General features: G+C 32.9%; 1 protein-coding gene across 1 annotated transcript; it reads left to right on the top strand.

Moving 5' to 3' along the window:
* The first annotated feature begins 14,157 nt into the window (after nt 1-14,157).
* Nucleotides 14,158-18,779, top strand: LOC133877290 (F-box protein At2g32560-like). Its single transcript, XM_062315533.1, has 5 exons — nt 14,158-15,849; nt 15,966-16,045; nt 16,213-16,391; nt 16,802-16,876; nt 18,305-18,779. The coding sequence occupies exons 1-5, from the start codon at nt 15,184-15,186 to the stop codon at nt 18,490-18,492; spliced, it is 1,188 nt and encodes a 395-aa protein (XP_062171517.1). The 5' UTR covers nt 14,158-15,183; the 3' UTR covers nt 18,493-18,779.
* The last annotated feature ends 1,677 nt before the right edge of the window (nt 18,780-20,456 follow it).

Genomic DNA, 20,456 nt, shown 5'->3' on the forward strand with positions numbered 1-20,456 from the left:
TATTCATTATTTTGACACAATATTTTTTCGTCTTCTATTATCTCTCATCTTTTTTTCTTTCATTGAGGATTGTGCTAAGATTTTATTTTAAAAAAAAGTAGGAAGGTACATAAATAACTTATATTTTTAATATTTAATTGGTATGAGAAAGGTAAGAGATGCTATTATAGAGGATATTTAAATATGAAATCAAAAAGTAATTTAATTCTATAAATTTAAGAAGAAGAAAAAATTACTGTAAATACTCTAACATGTTGATTGAAAAATTGTAGTCATGATTTTTAACCTAAAAGTTCTCCGGTGGGATTGTACTTCACTGTCTTTTACTACTCTCTCTCCTCTCCTTGTGTCGAGTAAATACAGTCTTCAAATCCATCACGTACCATGAGCTTCTATTCATGTGGGATTCTGTAGACAGTAGACCACTATCTTCCACCCAAGACTGTCTGTTTAGTCTCTCTCTTAAAAATAAATAAATAAATAAAACAAACTTGCAATTGCATCATTAATTGTACGTTATCTTTCTATTTTTTTATTAATTTTTTCTTTACTCTTACAACAATTCCATGAAGAAAATGTCATTCTTTTTAAATTGGATCAGAGAAAATCTCTTTAAAAGTGTTATGTAAGCACAATTGTTTTTTTATTAATGCTATTAAAAAAAAACATATGAAAAATACATGCTATTAAAAAATTTATATATTTTAGAGTCTAATATTATGTATGCAATTAGAGCACTAGTACGTAGCAACTTTCTTAAATCTCATTTCCTTTTCTACGTGTAGGAAAAACTCCTACAAAACCCCTTGGATCATATTCCCTTGTTGTTCCTTAAACTAAGGAAACACCAAGGGAACCAAAAGTTGTACCATAAATATAGAGAAACAAAAGTGGTCCCCTTAAACATTATTTTAATATAAAAAAAACTTTATATTTCATCTCTCATTCCTCTATCATTTATTTGAAATAATATTTAAATGATTTATCTTTCTTTCTCCTAACATTTAATTTAAATAATATATAAATGGTGTAAGAAAAGCTATTGTGGATTGCATTTAAGTATAGAAGCAAAAAGTGGTTTAGTTCTTTAAATTAAGAAAAAGTTTAAGAAAAACTGCTGCTAGTGTTCTTATAAAAACCAACTTTGTCACACAATTAATCGATTAACAAGGTTTTCTAGTGAAATATAATTAGGCACTCAAGCAATTTTGATGATAAAAACTTGGGTATGTTCGTAATGTGTTTCGAGGTGTGTTGTAAGCTAGGGACAAAAATTAGTTACTAACCAGTATAATAAAGTGGTATATGTTCTTAAAGAAGGTGCAAATGCTTCTTATTAAAACTATTTAAAAAAACATGTGAGAAGCACGTGCTATAAAACAAAATGTGTTTATCACATGCTAAAGGACATGTGTCACTTTATTATACTGGTTTGTAGCTAATTTCTATTTTGTTGTTAGTTGCAACGTACACCCCTAGAAAGTTAGTCAGAAGATAAATTGCTCACGGGTGTTAAGTTTTACAAAACGATTTTATGAAACTTCAATTGTAACTTGAAAACACGTTTTGTGTTTTGAAGAGTACTTTTTTGTCTTTATAATCCCCCGTACTTGTTAATATATTTGTTATGAGAAGATAAAAAAAAAAATTAAAAAAAAATTATTATTAATGTATTGTTTTGTTGAGTTTTCGGCCAGAAATCTAGGAAAAGGAAGGAATTAAAGGAGAGGAATAGAGAGAGGATGAAAGTGGAGATCGAGTGGGGATATTGGGCAATCATTTCATGAATGAGTTTGACGTTTTGATGATGTTGGAATCTCTATACATTTTTTTTTTTTTTTTACTTTCTGTTTCCTCTGAAAAGAAGAAAGAAAATTAAAGAGAGCATGGAAAAAAGAGAAAGCCTAATAAGCCAGTGAAGCAACTAGCAAGCAATAAAGGGAGAAAGATTGCTTTGGGATTGTTGTAATTAAATGCACTTTCCCCACCTAGCTTCTTCTGCAAGCTTTCTAGTAGCTCATATGGCCGATGGGCCCCCGGCCCAAAAAATGAGAAGCTCGGATTTGGGTAAAGAAGTGCTTTAATAAGGCATCCAATTCTAATAACTCATCATTTTTTTTTTATTTTTTTATTTTTTTTTTCAAAGTCTCCAAATTGGGCCTATCATAATGTACGGGGCCGTTTGGTTTTTTAAATCTTTTTTTTTTTTTTTAATGTTTTCAAAATAAATATATTAATAAATAACTCAAAACACATAATATTTTGACAAAACATATGCTTAATTTTTTTATATTAATAAAGAAAAAAGGTAGTGCTTTTCAAGGTGGCTGTGCAGCCATCATGACTAATTTTTTTTTTATTTGCTCTCTTTTTTTTTTTTATTAATGTTTTTACAAATAAGGCTCAACTTCTATTCTAGTTTTTTTTTTAAATAAAAAATAAAAAAATAAACAAGTGCATTATGCAAATCTAGGTGGCCACACAAGTCACAACCATCCTGTGCTGGTTAGGGTGGCCACGTAACCATCCCAACTTATCTTTTTTTATCATTTTTTTTTTATTATTTTGTAAGTAGGGTTGTACATTTGTTTCGATTTCTAAAAATAAGCATGTTTGAGTGATCTATAGAATACATTTTCTTAAATGTGTGCCATATAAAAAAAATACACTTCTAAAATAGCTTTTAATAGGTAAGGCCCAACGCGTTGAATATTTTAATTAAATAAGAGTAAATTGACGGATTCAGGGTTCGAACTCATGATCTCTTGCTCTAATACCATATAGAAAAAGACAACATCAAAATAATCGTGGAGAAGAAACTTGTATTTCTGATGTGTGTTAAACTATACAGTAGAATGACATATTTATAATTGAATGAGACCATAAAAGAAAGGAAATAAAGTAACTACAAAATCACAGATTATTCCTAGCATAATATACTAAGAAATTACAGAAATATTCTGTCACATAAATGACAATACGGTAACATACAGTAATACCAAAATATGGTGAGAATATTATGTTATATCAATAGGTCCTTGAGGCCCATCTCAAAGACAGACATATTATATATATATATGGGCCGCCACCAAGCCCACTAACCATTGCCCTTCAATCAATTTTTCATCAACAATCCACAAACAAATCTTTTTACCTTTTCATCTTAAAAAAAATAATAATAATAATAATAATAGTAAATAAATCTTTACCTTTTCTTTCAGTCACATTCATGGAATAAGATTACCTTAGTGGAATACTTCTCTCACGTTTCAAGGGAGAGTTTTGAAATTCTTCTCATCCTATGAGTGGACCTTGAAAAGTGAAGGATTCTTCTTTTGTTTATTAAAGAAAAAAATGCATAGAATAAATTGATTATTGCTGTCTAGCTATCACGACAGCATATGTCATGCCCTATTTATATCTCAATGTTTTAATCTATGAAAATTGACCACTTACCAAATGAAATTTTGACAATAAATTCTTGAAAATTTCCTACATAGACAGCAAATAATATAATATGATATGTTCTTTTCTCTTTATAAAAGTATCACTTGAAGGTATTTGATTAGATCTAGATAACATTGAACAAGGGTTTATGTTTTGGAGATTATATATATATATATATATATATATATATATATATATATATATATATATGCATTATTGATGCTAATGGGAGAAGGATTTTCTTTTTTCTTTTTTAATTGAAAAGGCATACTATTTTTTTATTTTATTTTTTATTTTGGGTCCTCTTCCTTTTTCAAGTGATAGGATTTTTTTTTTTTTTTTTCTTCTTTTCTTTCAAACAATCAATAGAACTTTTTATAAACAGGGACGGTAAGACCATGCATCTCTCAAGTAAGCACAACCTCAACTATATTAGTTGGCAATTTAGGTTCATGAGTCGGATTTGTATTGTGTCGAGTCATTAGTCATGAATAAACTATTATATGGGTCCGACACAAACACGACCCATTTAATTAATGTATTAAATCTCTCAACTTTACTTCTATATCCAATTCTTATCATCTATCGTGCAACTGAGTAGACAGCGGCAATTTCAATTGATGTAATGGAAAGTGTCATGAATAATGACTTCAACTTCTTTAGGAAATTAATCTCTCATCTCTATTGATAGCCATTACAATTACTTCAATATCTCCCTCTGACAAAGAAATTAGGATGATCAGCATCTTTTCACAAGATAGAGACTCTCTCTCAAAATGCCCACTTGAGCACTTCCCATTTTATAGCCAAAGTAGCAATAAGGCGTTGTCTTTATCCTCTCTAACCACAATTCCAAGTGATAGCTCTTTTTATTACATTTGATTCATATCTCTTCCAATTTCTTGCAGGAGAGGTCTTCAATGTATGAAAAATAGGAATTTCAAAGGGGCTTAAGGTGTCTCCAGTGTAGAACAAAACCCATCTCCACCATTGTATGAAACAAGCCTATCACTTATCCAGGGGAGAGAGAGAGAGAGAGAGAGAGAGAGAGAGAGAGAGTATTGACAAAATTGGTGGGGCTGATAACTTCAAAGTGGTGGGGGTTGATGGAGGAGATGCTCCAACTTTAGGAGACAAAGGCTCAACAGGAAAAGATTGTATACCTTAGTGGAAATGTCAAAGTAACCAAAGAATATCTCTAAATGCCATACTAGCTACTACCTCATTCACCATCACCATGAAGCTCTTTCCTCCATAATCTATGGAGAGAGGCTCAACAGATCAAAGAAAAAGCCATCTTCTGATCTCCCCCCACAAGAGAGCTCGTGAATAGTGGGTACTTCCCACTAGATGGCTTTTCTTTTCTTTTCTTTCTTTTTTTGTTTTTTTTTTTTTTTTTATATATATATATATATATAGCATATGCAACAAAGCCAACAATTAGATAAGATTCCAAGACTGCAATCACAATGTTGTCACACTCCACATGGTGACATATGCCACACCGACACGACGACACCTGTCTTTTTGCAGGTGGCCATTTGGCTAAAAGCCTAAAAGTTGCTGCTCTATTATATGCTTTCATAACTCCCCTCCTCCACCATCCCAACAATGTTCCTTTAGACCATCATAAAAATGTGGCCAATTATTATCATATCTTGCATGACTTTGCAAAAAATTCCTTCTTTAGTGTGCTTAAAGTGGTGGCCTATTGCTATCCTTGAGCCACATCGCCCACCATTACCCAACAATGAAAAATGTCACCTTTAGATGTGTCAATTTTTGGGGTCTCCTCTTTGCCCAATCAGGTTGGTCTAACCTTATCCTCTCTACCCTTTCAAAGAAAGCTCCTCTTTATAGAATTGTTGACCACATTCACTATCTATAACTTTAAACCCAAAAGAAGATAATTATAATAATTTGTAGGTAATCTATTATTCTGTTGTTTAAATTTGTTGCAGCCGTTCATTTGCTGCAAAAAAAAGTATAAAATGCCATTATATGCCCCCAAATATCTCCTTGTGTCCAAGCAAATCTCTCTACCAAGTACCAACGACCAACCACATGTGTTGTGCTCACCCTTCTATGCAAACACAAAGTTATATATACATTACTAATATTTTTGGTGAAAACAAAAATAGAAAAAATGTCAAAATAATTATTGGGGTAACGTCGTTTGATTAGAAGCTTACATGTTCTCAGACAATAGAAGTACAAAAGGAAAGACTAGGATCGTCAAGCCAAGATTTTATTTTATTCTCTTACTTACAATTAAGACTTTATTTCATTTACTTACTAGAACTAGATTTGCTTTACTTATTTATTTTTCTTACTAGGATTAGGTTTACTTTTACTACTAGGAATAGTTTACTTTCTCTATAAGTATTTCTCTTCTATAAATCGGCTTGCTTATTATGTAAAACTCAATCGATTGAATTATTATCAAATCAGAGAATTCTCTCCTAAATACTCTGCGGAGTTTTATATTTCTTTAAACATGCGGGCTTGTTTTAATCTTTTGGGTAGAAGACGAATTAAAGACGCTGCTCTTTGATTAGTTAACTCAGTCTTCCGATCCGCTACGTCAATACAAGTCACTGAACCTTGTACCTAAAATGGACACACATCCACACACAAACAAGTTGAAAAGTAAAAAGAAAAATAAAAAGGTTGTGATTTAATTTGGAACGAATACCGTCTCAATTCATCCTCTTTCATCGTATCCGCAATAAACTGGATATGAACGTCGATCCGGTTGGATAAGATTGTATTATTTACAAAAAAATTCAATCTTACACTTGAAGTAGTAGTCTCAATTTGATTCAAAGACGACATAATGAACAGATTGTCCATGATGTTTACTTTATATATATATATATATATATATATATATATATATATATATATATATATATATATATATATATATAGATTAACCAAATTAATATAGTTCATGGATAAGTACTCCAGCTTGTCAATGAATATTGTATATCAAGCTTGAATATGTAATGTTATGCCGACAATAAGCTCAAGCTGGGCTCCAAATTCTCTTATTGTCTTTAAACAAGCAAGTGACAAAAATCCAGTGCCAGCTCCAAGATATAATGGCATGGGACAATTTAGACAACGAACACGATCCAATCCTTAGTCCTGTCTGGTCTCTGTTATTGGATCCAATGCATCATGCAATGATGTTGATTTCGTATTAATACCCCTGCTGTTAAGTGGGGCTCCATATTTATTAGTTTGTCTAATAAATTTGGTGCTCTTCTTGATTTTTTTTTTTTTTTTTTTTTAACCAAACGGTACAAAATCCTTGGTCCATATATAGCTCATATTCCAATACTCATATTATGTTGAATTAAAAATTTTCGACTTTAAAAAAATAAAAAAAATTACTTACACCCCTTGATTTTTTATCATTTTTACGATCATACTTATAAACTTTAAAAAATGTCAATTTATTATATTCATCTTTTAATTTTTTATTTTTTATTTTAATTTCTCTCATCCGTTAGAAATTTAGAATTTAACATTCATCTGTTAGAATTTAACGGAAAATCTTAACAGATCGGTAAAATTGAAAGGATGAATATATTAAATTGACTCTTTTTAAAGTTTAAAAGTATGATTGCAAAAGAGATAAAAGATCATGAATAATAAGTGAAATTTTCTATAAAAAAAAAAAAAAAAATGAAAAAAAAAAAATCATTTTATTATAATTTATATTGTTAGTGTTCACACATGAGATGTAGAGGATCTTATAAGTAGAAGAGAAAACTCCATTTAATCCTCTTCAATTTTTATCGCTTTTACAATCACCTCTCAAAAGTTTAAAAACTCTCAGTATTCTTTTTTCTTTTCTTTTTTTTTTGGATTAAAGTAATGTTGTAATTTTTACAGGGGTATAAAGGTTATTCCACCCTTTTGCTGTTTGATTTGATTCTAAACCTATACGAGATGGGTAACATTGCAAATTTTTTTAAATTTGATATACTAAATAAAAAGTCTTTAAACTTTAAAAAGTAATTGTAAAAACAACGAAAGTTCATCGGGTTAAACAAAAAAGTTTCACTTTCTTTCCCGGGAAAGAAAGTAGTCAAAATAGTTTGGAAGAATATGCTACTCTTAGAATCCTTAGGTTCAATTAAGGCCCACCAAAAGTATCATAACATGCGATGAATAATGACACTAACTAGTAAGTTGGAGTATTTAACTTCAATAATGCATGCCCCACCCTTTTTCTTTTATATATATAAAATATAATGAAATTAACAAAAATCTCTCTCTCTCTCTCTCACTCATGTACCTATGTTAGATATTGGTGAATGCTTTCTTGGTAAATTGACAGTTGATGGCCAACAGGCCAAGTCCTTTCGTTTTCAACATAAAGCTAGGCATGTTGCATGTTAATGGAGTCTTGAGACGTGTCACTTCAGACACTGAAGTAAACATTTTATTCGATAAAAATAAATAATAATAATCTGAAGAGATGTTAAGAGGATCGATCAGCTAGGTAGGTAGGGGTACACTGTTTGATGAAAACTCTTGAAAAGCATTTGGAAACAGAAATTTCTACCAAATATCACAAAAAATATCATTGAAACAATCTCTACAAGAAGTCACTTAATTAATTTGGGCTCTTCCCTTACCTTACCTGTTTGGTTTAAATTTACTTAATTATGATGATCAAGCTCTTGTTATTTAGCAAATTAAAGAGTGTATATATGCATGTGTGGATTTAATTTGGTGTTGATGCAAAAGCTTGTCTACCTTGAGAAAATTGGCACTTGTAAGCATGCATGTCTAATGGATCATTGGCACCGTTTGATAAATCATTTCAATTTTTTAAAAGAAGTCGAACTAAATTTTTTTAATTAAGCAAAAAAAAATTCATTAAAAAAAATAAAATAAAACTGTTTGGCAAACTATTCCAATTTTTTTAAAAAGTTAAACTAAAAACATTTTTACTTTTTATTACTATTTAAACAACAAAATTTATTAAAAAACATTTTTTTTTTCACTTTTTCTTACAAAAAAATTTCAATTTTTTTTTTCTTTCTATTTTATATCACATAAATCACTTTTTATTACTTTTCAAACAAAAATTTCACTACAAAATCGTTAACCAAACATACCAATATGGTACGTGCATTTTGTCGAATCCCACACCTATAATTTTAACTAAATCCTTCTCCAGAAAATACTACACTTTACCCTCCGGAAGTATGACTATTTTTATGTTTTATCTTTCAAAGTGACATTTGACACCCAAAAACTACCAACATAAAATGAATATGATAAATAAATGATAAGAGTAGCATTACTGTAACTTTTAATGTATTCTCATATTGGCTCAATAAAAACAAAAAAAAAAAAAAAAAATCAAGAAGATGGAAGAATAAGAAGAAGAATTATTGGAGACATAACATGTACATGTGTACTGATCTTTTCAGCCGAAGTGTCGAAGCATTCTTAGGTAGAAAACAAACTAATTAACAAAGCTGCAGATTGTTGGGCACCAATGCCCTAAGCAAGATAACTGCCCAAAAGAACAGACATGATCTAGGATGCCCAGGAAAACATGGAAAAAATGTGAAACACCCCTACAATGAGTTACACATTATAGTGGAAGCCTAATGGCTTATTGTCAAAGGGCCCATGTTGTCATATATATATATATATATATATATATATATATATATATATGCTACATAAATTTCTCTTTTACATTTTTCACGTGCTTATTCTTTAATATGTAGTTACAGAAAGAGAGTAAGAAAATAGAATTCAAAAATATCGTAGTGAAAAGCAGGTGCGGCAATTGTTACGTTATAAAGTAAGCACTTGGAAGTATAAAAGAGGAGATTCATGCTGCATATTTTTTTTTAAAATAAATTTCAAGCAAACTGCCAAATTGGTTTATAAGAAATTTGTGAAGTCTCACATCGCCTGAGTATAAGAATGAGGATGCGCTTATATGAATATTCGTATTCTTTTTAAAACAACGCGTTTTAAAGCCATGTGATGACCATGAATCTATCATAATTTCACAGTTAAGCATGCTTATAAGAGAGTAATATCAAAATGAGTGACTTCTTAGGAAACCTGGTTCAGATGAGTCAAAAACGGACAATATTATGTCGTTGAAGGTGAGTACGTAGCTACAAATTTTTTTACAAATCAACCTCTAAAAATGACATGTATGTATCTTTTAACATGTGTGAACCACATATATTTTTTAATAGCATAAATAAGAAGAATATGTTTCTCAATCACATACTTAAACGACACATTATTTTTAGAGATCGATTTATAAAATAATAAAAACTTTGTCTATTTTTTTGCCTTCCAAAAATTCAACCCTCTCGAAGCAAGCGAAGAACCATGTGCATGGGAAAGAACCAAAAAGAGTGATGATTTTATCAATCATCATCAAATCCCATTACAAATTCGGCTGCCAGGAAATCTCCCTCGATCTAGTCGGTGCCGTCCATGCTTGCATATTCACCCTTCTTTTTTTTTTTTTCTTCAGGATATCCAGTTTTACTTATTAGCTAAACAGTACTATATCAGATTAGCCCATAAGAAGTAGTAATACTGAGCATAAAGACTCAGCCAGGATCCACCAGATCACTAACCCTCAGCCACTACCGCAATTCACTTAAAATATTGAGCATTGAATTGCAGACTTCACCCAAGTGACTAGTCTCAATATGAGGTAGCACGGTCAAATTTTGAACCTAGAATCAGTTGGGTAATACACCCTACTGTCTCATGTGTTCTACCATGAGGCCACCCCTTAGGGTTATATTTAGCTTCAGCTTCTTTTTTTATCTTTAGATAGATCATAGATTTGTATATCAGTGGGGTTTTTATTTTTTTATTTTTTTATTTTTTTATTTTTTATTTTTCCATCAAGATTATTAGACTTTTTCATCTACCCCATATATATATATATATATACACTTGAAAATACATGCATATATTGTTGTTAAACTAATATGTGTTTAAAATGTAAGTGATAATCGCACACTCAATTAAAAATACATATAATAATCATATTAAACATGTCAATTTAATAAAATTAAAATGAGATAATTTATTCCAACCAAGATTAAACTTTCACTTACGTCTTTCTCTTGTCTTTTGATTGTTGACCTTTACCGACAATTGAAAATAAATAAATAAATAAGAGATTTATCCACTATTCTGAAATATGAATTAGATATTGGAGGTTGGGGACAGGACCTAACTACAGCCACCCACAACCAATTGGTTACAATTTGACTCGAAAACGCAACTCGTGTCAACTGTGAAATGAATGTATGAATAAGATTATATTCCTTGACCAAGATTAATTAGGGGACAAAACATGATTCAAACATATTTAAGAAGGAGGAATGCTAGAGCATCTCTTTATGTTCTCCTGGAATGTCATAGATGTAATTAAAAAAATTATAACTATACCATAGTAGGAGAACACTAAGAAAACACCCGAAAATGTTCTAGCATTTCTCTTTAAGAAGATGATAGAAATTGAAAAAACAATCCTTAGTTGGTTTCGTGTTGTTGGACCTAATTAAGTAGGTAAACTTAGTTGAACGAATTTAATTATTGAGTTGAAATCCAAATTCAACCCATCAACAATTTGTTGACTCCATTCATCATCCATATTTTAGGCTGCATATTATTATCCTCATAAATATGAATTAAATGACTTTATTATTTATTATTTCATCATTTTTGTTGACTCCATCATTACAAAGACCACATTTTTTTTTCTTTTTTTTTTTTTTTATCTTCAAAAATGTTATGGGTGTTATTTCTTATCAACTTAAGTTTTTAATATAATTGATGATTTAACATAGTATTATAAAAAAAAAAAAAAATCAACTTAAACCACTAAACATTTAATTTGGAGCTAGAATTTTAAGGATATAATTTACATGAGTATTTCTTTATATATTATTAGAGTAGCCCAAGAAGACAACAATCACAAAAATATATTACATTTAAAATTTATGTTTAAAATGGATAATGGATTACAAGCATTTAAAACATTTTAGGAATTAAGCTTCACCCTAACACCCTTCCTTCCTCTTCATTTTCAAATTATTTTGAAAACAAATATAAAAAATTTATTCAGAAATTATATCATATTAAATCACAATTTGTCTCAAAAGATTAAATTAATAAGAGCTGATAAATTTAATTATTTAATTAATATTTTAGCACTCTCCTCACGTGTAGGTTCAAACTCCTTCGATAAGTAAAGTCGAACACGTGTAAAATTCAATTGAAATTATAATTTAATGATAAAAATAAGGTTTGAACTCAACATTTCTGTAATAATACTATGTTAGATGATCACTTATATGAAAAATTAAAGCTCTAGGTTTAGGTAGGATTAACAATTTTGACACGACTCGTGAACCGAACACGAATACGACACGAAATTACAAGATTAAGGTTTATGTTACACCTTTTTTTTTTTGAAAAAAATAAAATAAAAAATGGAAGGGTGGCATGGGGGTGGCGCGCGACCACCCCTAGTGGCCGGGTGTGGCCAGGCCACCCTTCCATTTTTTGTTTCTTTTTTAAAAATAAGTTTATTTATTTAACAGAATTTAACTTCAAGGACAGATTTGTATTTATTATTTATCACAATAACTTTCTATAAACTTTTTAAATTATAAAAAGTAAAAAATAATTATCACATATTATAGAAGCAAACAATACAATTATCTCTTAATAATAATTTGACAAAGTTGAAGTTTGCATCAATCATTCATGACGTTGCCTCAAAAGCCTATATAAAGGCTAGACTAGGTATGACTGCCTTGGAAGTTGGAACCAGATATTGAAAAGAAATAAAACGAAAGCAAAGCAACAGGCACGTGCAAATCACGCGTGTGGACATGCGCCGAACCCCATTGCCATTGGCCAATGGCCATAGCATAAAAAGCTCGCCCTGATTGGTGGATCACCACTCTAGTGTTTAGCAGTTAACACCGTCCAATGCAAAGTCACTCATTTCAGGTCGGCTTTATGTCTCCTCTACGAGCTTTGACTCCAGCTTACCACCCACGCGCTTCACTTGTGAGTTGTGGCTGGGCAGTGTTTTCCACGCGTTATCTCGTTGCGTCATTCGCCTGAATCGGGCTGTGTCCGAGGGGGTTTCGCTCCTGTGTAGTCGGCAGCATTGCAGTCACTGCAACTGTTTTGTGCAGTAAAGAGAATTGGATGCTCTCTCCCTTGCATTAGATCCTCTCCGTTGATTTCCAATTAAGGAGGAGTCGGTCCATTATATACGATAAAATAAAATTAAAAATTTACTTATGGCTTAAATGTTGATTGTTCAGATTTGAAGTTTATATGAGCATTTGCAATTAATGTCATGATCTATATTAATTTAACCTAATATTCGTTTTTAGGCCTTCTATGAAGTTGACTACATAAAAACAATTAATGATGAAGATTGAAAAAATTGGCAACATAATATTTATATGAAAATATTGAAGGATGGATTTATCATATGGGATGGGAATCGATAAAAGAATGGCAAAAATATAGTTATTTTAATTTGTTGAAAGATTCATTAAAAAAAAAAAGAGAGAAAGAATATACCGTAGAGAATAGGAAACCTCTTGAGTAGGTAGAATCTCTCGACAGATAAGGACAACGAGAACATCATGAAGATGCATGCAGTTCTCGCATATAACTTATGTAATGGTTAAAGGTGCATATCATAAAGAATGAAGAAAATGACAATTGCATAGCATACGGAAGGAAGGGTATGAGGGAAGGTATAGGAAGGATGAAGATGTGTGGTAGCAGTCTAGCAGACGAGTCATGAGATGAGTAGTGCAAGAAAGCTATGGTCAAGGAGCAGTCCACCTATGCGTGGGAAATTGATTACAATCGGCTCCAGCTGGAAGAGCTTGAAGATGTGAATGGGTTATGCGTCTTGTTAATTAATATTATGTCGTTTTATGTAAAAATAATATATATATATAAATATAGACGGTTAGCGGTTATAATTGCTAACGTCTTTGTAAAAACCGCTAATCGCCCCAATAAGGCGGTTTGCGGTTAATTGTTTTTAAAGCTATTTTAACAGTTAGCGGACGGTTATTAAATGACGATTATTTCACCCGTAAGTGGTATAATGTTATAGTGAAAGAAAAAATCTAACTCAAATGGAGCGTATATATAATATTCATGTATTTTTACTAAGTGGCTATAAAATTTGCATCCATCCAAATAAAGAATGAATATTTAAGAAGTCACATCTCAAATATTTTAGAATGATATGGAGTTTGACAAAAGATAGGCCACCAGTATTTTTCTCTTGGAGTAAGTAGTTGAGTTTTAGCTTTTGTTCAAAAATAAAAAGAAGGGAAGAAAGCGACAAGATTTTTAGAGATTGAGAGATTGGTAAGAAAGATGCCACGTGGTACTATTTGGTGGTGATTACCCTTTGATTATAAGTAGTTGACAACACAGCAGAACATCTCTCAAAGCAATTATCCACCATTGATATCTCCCGATTCCTTTTGCCATACGTTGTCTACTATGGATTTTCTAGTGAGTTAAAAAATAGTTTTTTTTGATGACCACACAATTATACCCTCCAAAAATATGTTTAACTATTACCGCCCAATCAGTGTCATAAATGTTGGTTTCTTTTTCCCTCTCTCAATCTCGCTTGTCTACCACCTGTTTGGTATTTGGCCTCAGAGAGAGAGAGAGAGAGAGAGAGAGAGAGAGAGATTGAAAGGTCTGTGGGTGGAGGAGGATTTGGTGACCGTGGGGAAGAATCTGTTGGACTGAGGTGGGAGGGACCCAACACCTCACGTCCGTCATCATCTTCTTGATCAATCTCTTTATCTTCTCTTCCTCCTCACCACCATCACCAACCCTTCACAAGGTGCTTTTGTCTTGGTCTTCTGGAGTCTTTTGCATTAGTTTATAGAGATCTTGAGGGGTTGGGTACACCTAATTGTGCTTCAACCCCAACTACCCAGATCTATTCTCTACCTTATTTTTTACAAAAAGATTTGTTTGTTCAGTAGGAATTCAAAGATTTTGGAGATATGGGTCTTTGTATCTAGACTTATCTTGATCATTTTCTTGGGATTCGAAGTTTTCCAGTTGTCAGACAAAAGCCATATCGGATCTGAGTGCCCCACCTTCATTGGCTTCCTGGGTTCATCCAATACAACCCTTCCTTTTTTTTCTTGTTAACTATCTGGTACAAACCCATTTACTCTTCTCCCTCTCTTTGTATGACAGCTGTTGAGCTTGTCTGTACGGTTGGGTTCTTTACTTTGGGGGGGCCATTTTTTTTAAGAAAAAAGAAGAGGGAGAAGAAGCTCTTCTTAGCTTCCTCTGCTTTCTAGATTGGATTGGCTGAGGTGACTTCCCACCAAAGTTCGTTCCTTTGAGGTGTCTATAGTCTCCTCTTTTATTCTGATTAAACTTTGAGGAGGAGGCCCACTGTTTGGTTTGGTGGGCTTTCGTCGAGCCAATAAAAACCCATATTTGAAAGTTGTTTGAAGATCCTCTTTGCTTGTTTATTTTTAGGTGGTTGAGAAAGGAGTGAAACAAAATTCTGTTTCCTCTTTATTTTGCCATTTGCTTGTAACATAATTGTTTCCTCCATTGACATCGCCATATTTCACATAGATGAGCAAGCCTCTTTTGACCCTTAAATAGTAGTCCCCTTTTCTAATGCTACTTTACTTCTTGATCACTTGCTTCTCCTTCATCCTCTTTATAAAGCCTCTCAAACCGCTCCCACCATGGGCTAATGAGATGAGATTGTTGTCCCTCTGGTTCTGGAAAGACTTATCATTCTTTTCCATACCCGAGTTGATAAAGAATTCTCTCTCAAGTAGTTATCTCTCTCTACTTCCGTTCAAAATGTCTTTGATAAAGAAGAGTCTAAGTTCCAAAGTAGAGAACTTTGAGGAGACAGGAGAGATGTCGGTGTTGGACTTGCCTGAGTTGGCCTTGGAATGCATTCTTGAGAGGCTACCCCCGGCTGCACTTTGTAGCACGGCTGGTGTTTGTAGCTCTTTGAGGGAGAGATGTAAGAGCGACCACCTTTGGGAGAAGCACATGAATCAGAAATGGGATAGAATCATCGGTCCTGCTGCTTACAGAGAGTGGCAAAATTATCTTGCTTTGAAAACAGATTCTAACTATGTAAAGCATGGCAAGCAAAAGGGGCTGATGAGGCTTCTAGCTCTTACTTGGCCCTTTTCATGGTTTAAGCCGAAGGTCGATGATACCAGCAGGCGGAGAAATTCTTTACCGGTCGATTCCATCATGTCTTGGTATCTTGCTCTCGAGACTGGCAAAGTCTGGTTCCCTGCTCAGGTCTATAACCGTGAGGTATTGATTGCAGTTATATGTACTCGGCTATGATAAGCTTCTTTCAGCTTCAAGTTTATACTTTGGTCATTAGTTTTTTTAACCGATTGCGGCTTTTTTTTTTTTTTTTTTGGTAGAATGGCCATGTTGGGTTTATGTTGTCATGCTATGATGCTGAAGTTAGCTATGATTCCCGCACTGACACCTTCCAAGCCAGGTAATTGGACAAATAGCCTTCTTCGGACATGATTTTGGGTAATTCTATTGTTTTTATTGATTTTTCAATGTGTAATTCTGGATAGTCTAATTAGTAGCTTTTGCTCCAAAAATAAGGAGATTATTGGATCTGGGTGGTTTAACTTCAGATTATCTTGTCTATTGCAGGTATCCACCTCATGGAAGGAGACCAATTGCTATTGAGAATGGTGTGCCGTGGGAAAGGCTAAGAGCACCACCTGTTGATACTCCTCCACACGATCTTCATATCTCCGACTGTTTAAGTGAGTTACGACCTGGTGATCACATTGAGATTCAGTGGAGAAGAAACAAAGAGTTCCCTTATGGTTTGTTCCTCACAAAAATTTCCTTGCAGTGAATATTTATCTGCTTACTTTCTAACAATTTTATCTAGCTCAGTATTGGGTAGCTACTTGTTTTGATTTTCTAGGTTCTCTTTCTTTGTTCCATTATTTCTATTGTTATATAATTTGGGTTGGTGGGAGATGGATAGAAGCCAAAGAAGTCCTTGTAAGAAACTTAAAAGGAAGATTAAACCTCCTTCCTATAAAAATACTTTTTCAAGCTAAATCCCATTATTAATTTTTTTTTTCCAGAGGCGGTTCACGCCCAATGATCATACAAAATCAAACTTTGTCCGAATAAGAGCCTGAACACTGATAATTAAATATTATATTTAAATTATTAATTACTTTGGAATAGTTCAGTTCTTGATGAGATGTGCCTTATATTGTAGGTTGGTGGTATGGTATCGTAGGTCACATGGAATCATGTGATGGGAATGAAAATTACTGCCGTTGTCATGATAGCGGTGAGTTGGATCTCATCTTTTTTTCTTTCATCGGTATTTCCAAGCTTTCTGTATTTCTGTATGCTAGTTCGACAGAGTATTTTAAGGTATAGTAATTCCCTTCTATTTATGACAGTCTTGAGAGGAAACAAAGTGGAAGAGAGAGAAAGATGGGTAGGGACTAGGGGGTTAAAATGTGTAAAAGATTTTATAGTAGAATTTATTACTCTTGCAAGAAGCCAATGACATCTCTAAAATGTGGATGGCATTAATGTGAAGTATTCTTTCACAGACCACACCAGTTTAGGCAAGGTCCCTTTCTTGAATCCCATTTTTCAATATGTGGACCGCCATTTATGCTATTTGGTTGGTCCACAAGACATATCCCTGTCAGCATGTCATGGTTTCCACCAGCATTATGATAACTTCTGTCTCAGTGGAGTATTTATGACCAACCACACCGCAAGAATTCAATATTTCCTGTGTCTTTTGCCCAGTTAGAAATCTTTTCCCTGCTATGTGGGCTATAATGTCATTGTAAGCCGCCTTTTTTTTTTTTTTTTTTTTGTTAATTAGCTTCCAATCGGTGCTCTCTAATCAAGTTTCACCTCAGAAGTAACTTCCATCTGCCACTCATTTCACAAGAAATTTCTGTTTTTTTTTCCCCTGACCACAACAAATCAATACAGAATTTTTTTTTTTTTTGATAAGTAATTGCAATTTATAAAAATTAGCGCAGAGGGGCGTAACCCTTATACACGAGAAGTATATAAGAAAACAAATCAATACAGAAATATGATCAACAAAATATAAAATAGTAACAAAATTGTTTCTGCTCGCAACTTGCCACTTGAAAAAGTGGTGTAGCTTTTTGTGTTAAAGCAAATAAGTTCACTTCAAGCAGGTGAAACTCTTTTAGGGTGAGTGAGCAAGTAAACATGGATTTTTTTACCATTTTGTACCTGGCTTCTAACGTGAGCTGAATTTTTATAAATAATAGATCTCAAATTCAATTATTGTAACCTTGAAAAAAATATGATTAGGGATGATTTGGTTCCCTGCTTTTACTTTCTGATTTCGTTGCTGTGTTCAAATAGCCATTAAAGTTGTCTGGAAATTGCAGAGTTAGGGAAATTCCATGTGTCCTTGTCTCCTTCACTTCAAAATTTTTGAGTCAAGTGCCTTAGTTTTAGTTTAGGGTGATGTTTTAACGATTTACTGGGAATAAATTAGAGTTTAACAGGGTCAAAGCTTTCTTCATGGCCAAGTGGCATTTCAGCTTGGTGCTTCATGATATTCACAAGAAGAATATGTTATTGTAGTAGTAAATTCAGAATAAATAGTGTATGGAAGGAAATAAAAAAGGCAAAAGAAACAATATCAGCAGTAAAATGCCGTGGGGTTTACTGGATGCTAATTTAAGTTGTAACCTTCAATTTGTGCAAACAGACACTGTGGTGCTGGAGTTCAATCAGTACACCCCCGGTTCACAGTGGAGACGTGCAACCGTCGACCGGAAAGACCACAGGGAAGAGGGAAACGAGGCAGATGGGTTTTATGGAGGAATCAGAAAGCTTAAGGACGAGGTTGAGATTTCCACATGGAAGCGGCTTTGGCCAACAGAAGTCTTGGAATAGTATTACCCTTTGTATTGAAAGAGGGTTATTTACTTACTGCATCACCACGCATTGAACATAGAGGCCCATTCTTCTGTATCAAATGAATTTCAGAAACAAAAAATCAGCTTCTTATTCAGTTGCATGGATGTGGAGGCCATGCTCCCTTTGTTTTCCCTTTTTAGGTGTACATTTCTCTCCTGGGAGATTTCAGGATGCTTCATGAAAATGGCCTCCCGTTCATGCCAAATTGATGTACAATATTTACCCCCACCATATATATATATATATATTGTATTTTTAGTTGATTTTCCCTTCCTTTTTTGTTGGGATAACAACAGAAGAATGATATCTTTGAAATCATATAGCATCCATCTCTCTCTCTCTCTCTCCCCAAATATAAATACTCAGAAATCGATCTAAAAAAGAATCACCCAGAAATCAAGAAGCTTTTTATGCCCTGATTGCTGCAAAACCTCAACTTTTTTGAGTCCATTTTTCTGTTACAAGTTGTGAACAGATGGAGTGGCTAATGGAGGGCGATGAAGATGAAAGAATAGAGGCTGAATAGTATTGAAAATGCCACCGTTATGGCTTCCCCAATTGATGTCGTTGGATTTGTATACTGACTTGGACTGACGAGGACTCCATTTTCATTTTTCCCAGTGTGTCTAGATACTCTGCTTTCTATTGAATCCCAACTTTTTGCCCTATTTCTTTTTAGAGGAAAAGAACAGCCTCTCAACCTTTTGAGCCCTTCCTAAACTTTTCGTAGGCCAATCGGCAAAATGAATCCATACCCTTCCCTGCGTCCTTACGATATCTCTCTTATATTGCTTGGCTATGATCTAATGTTAGTGCATGGATAGGATCTTATATTGTTTATGCTTTCACTTTTATTATATGATGTGGCTAAGATTGAGGATGCAACCAAATTTTCTTTCTTTTTTGAGTTAGAATATTGAGAAATGCTGGGGTGCCACCCCACCCTTATATATGTGTGTTTATCTATTTTATTTATTGTTTTATTTGTTCAAAAAATAAAAACACATGTAAGGGTGGGATAAGAGGCGTAGATGAGTGTCCACCCCAGCATTTCTTTAGAATATTAAATGATTGAAGGTTTTTCAAAAAAATTGGAGGTTTTTAAAAGCAAATCTGAAAAGACAAAACATTCGGAAATAGTAAATAAGGGATATTATTAGAATATAGGATATTTTTATATTGTGTCAATGTCATTTTCCTTGTTAGTATTTACCCCCCTTTTTTGGTAGAACGGCCATGTTGGGTTTATGTTGTCATGCTATGATGCCGAAGTTGAGCCCACACGTGAGGAAGAATTTAAGCTCACACGTGAGTAAGAGTATTAAAATATTAATTAAATTATTAAGGGCTCGTTCAGTACGTGGAATGATCGTTCCATTAAAAAACTGAATAGCTATTACTGGGAATAAAAGTGAAATGGAATAGATGTTCTTAGGTCTCGTTTAGTTCGCAGCATAAATTCTTGAAATGGAATGACTATTCCTATCTATTGCTTGGAATAATTATTCCCTTATAAAGATGAATGCATATTCCTCTAAAAAATGAGAGGAATAGACTACATTTTTCAAAAAAAAACCACTTATAATTTTCTATTTTCTTTTGGGGTGGCCCGGAGACCACTTCAGGGGTGGTTTTGGCTGCCCACTAGTTTTTTTTTTTTAATATATAATTTTTTTAAAAAAAAAATGGGATTTTATATATATATATACATTTTATAGTAATTTTGATTGGATTCTAATTAAAGTATATGAGTTATTACTAAACTAAAGATTAGGAATAGCCATTCCATTGCGCTATCTTTTATTACCGGTAATAATTATTCAATTTCCTAATGGAATACTCATTCCGCAAATCAAATGAGATCTTATTTCTTAGCTCGGTGACAATACATATGTTATTATTGGAATTGCAGCAAATTACTAAAATACCCAAAATATATA

Source organism: Alnus glutinosa, chromosome 9, assembly GCF_958979055.1.
Source record: "Alnus glutinosa chromosome 9, dhAlnGlut1.1, whole genome shotgun sequence".
Classification (NCBI taxonomy): domain Eukaryota; kingdom Viridiplantae; phylum Streptophyta; class Magnoliopsida; order Fagales; family Betulaceae; genus Alnus; species Alnus glutinosa.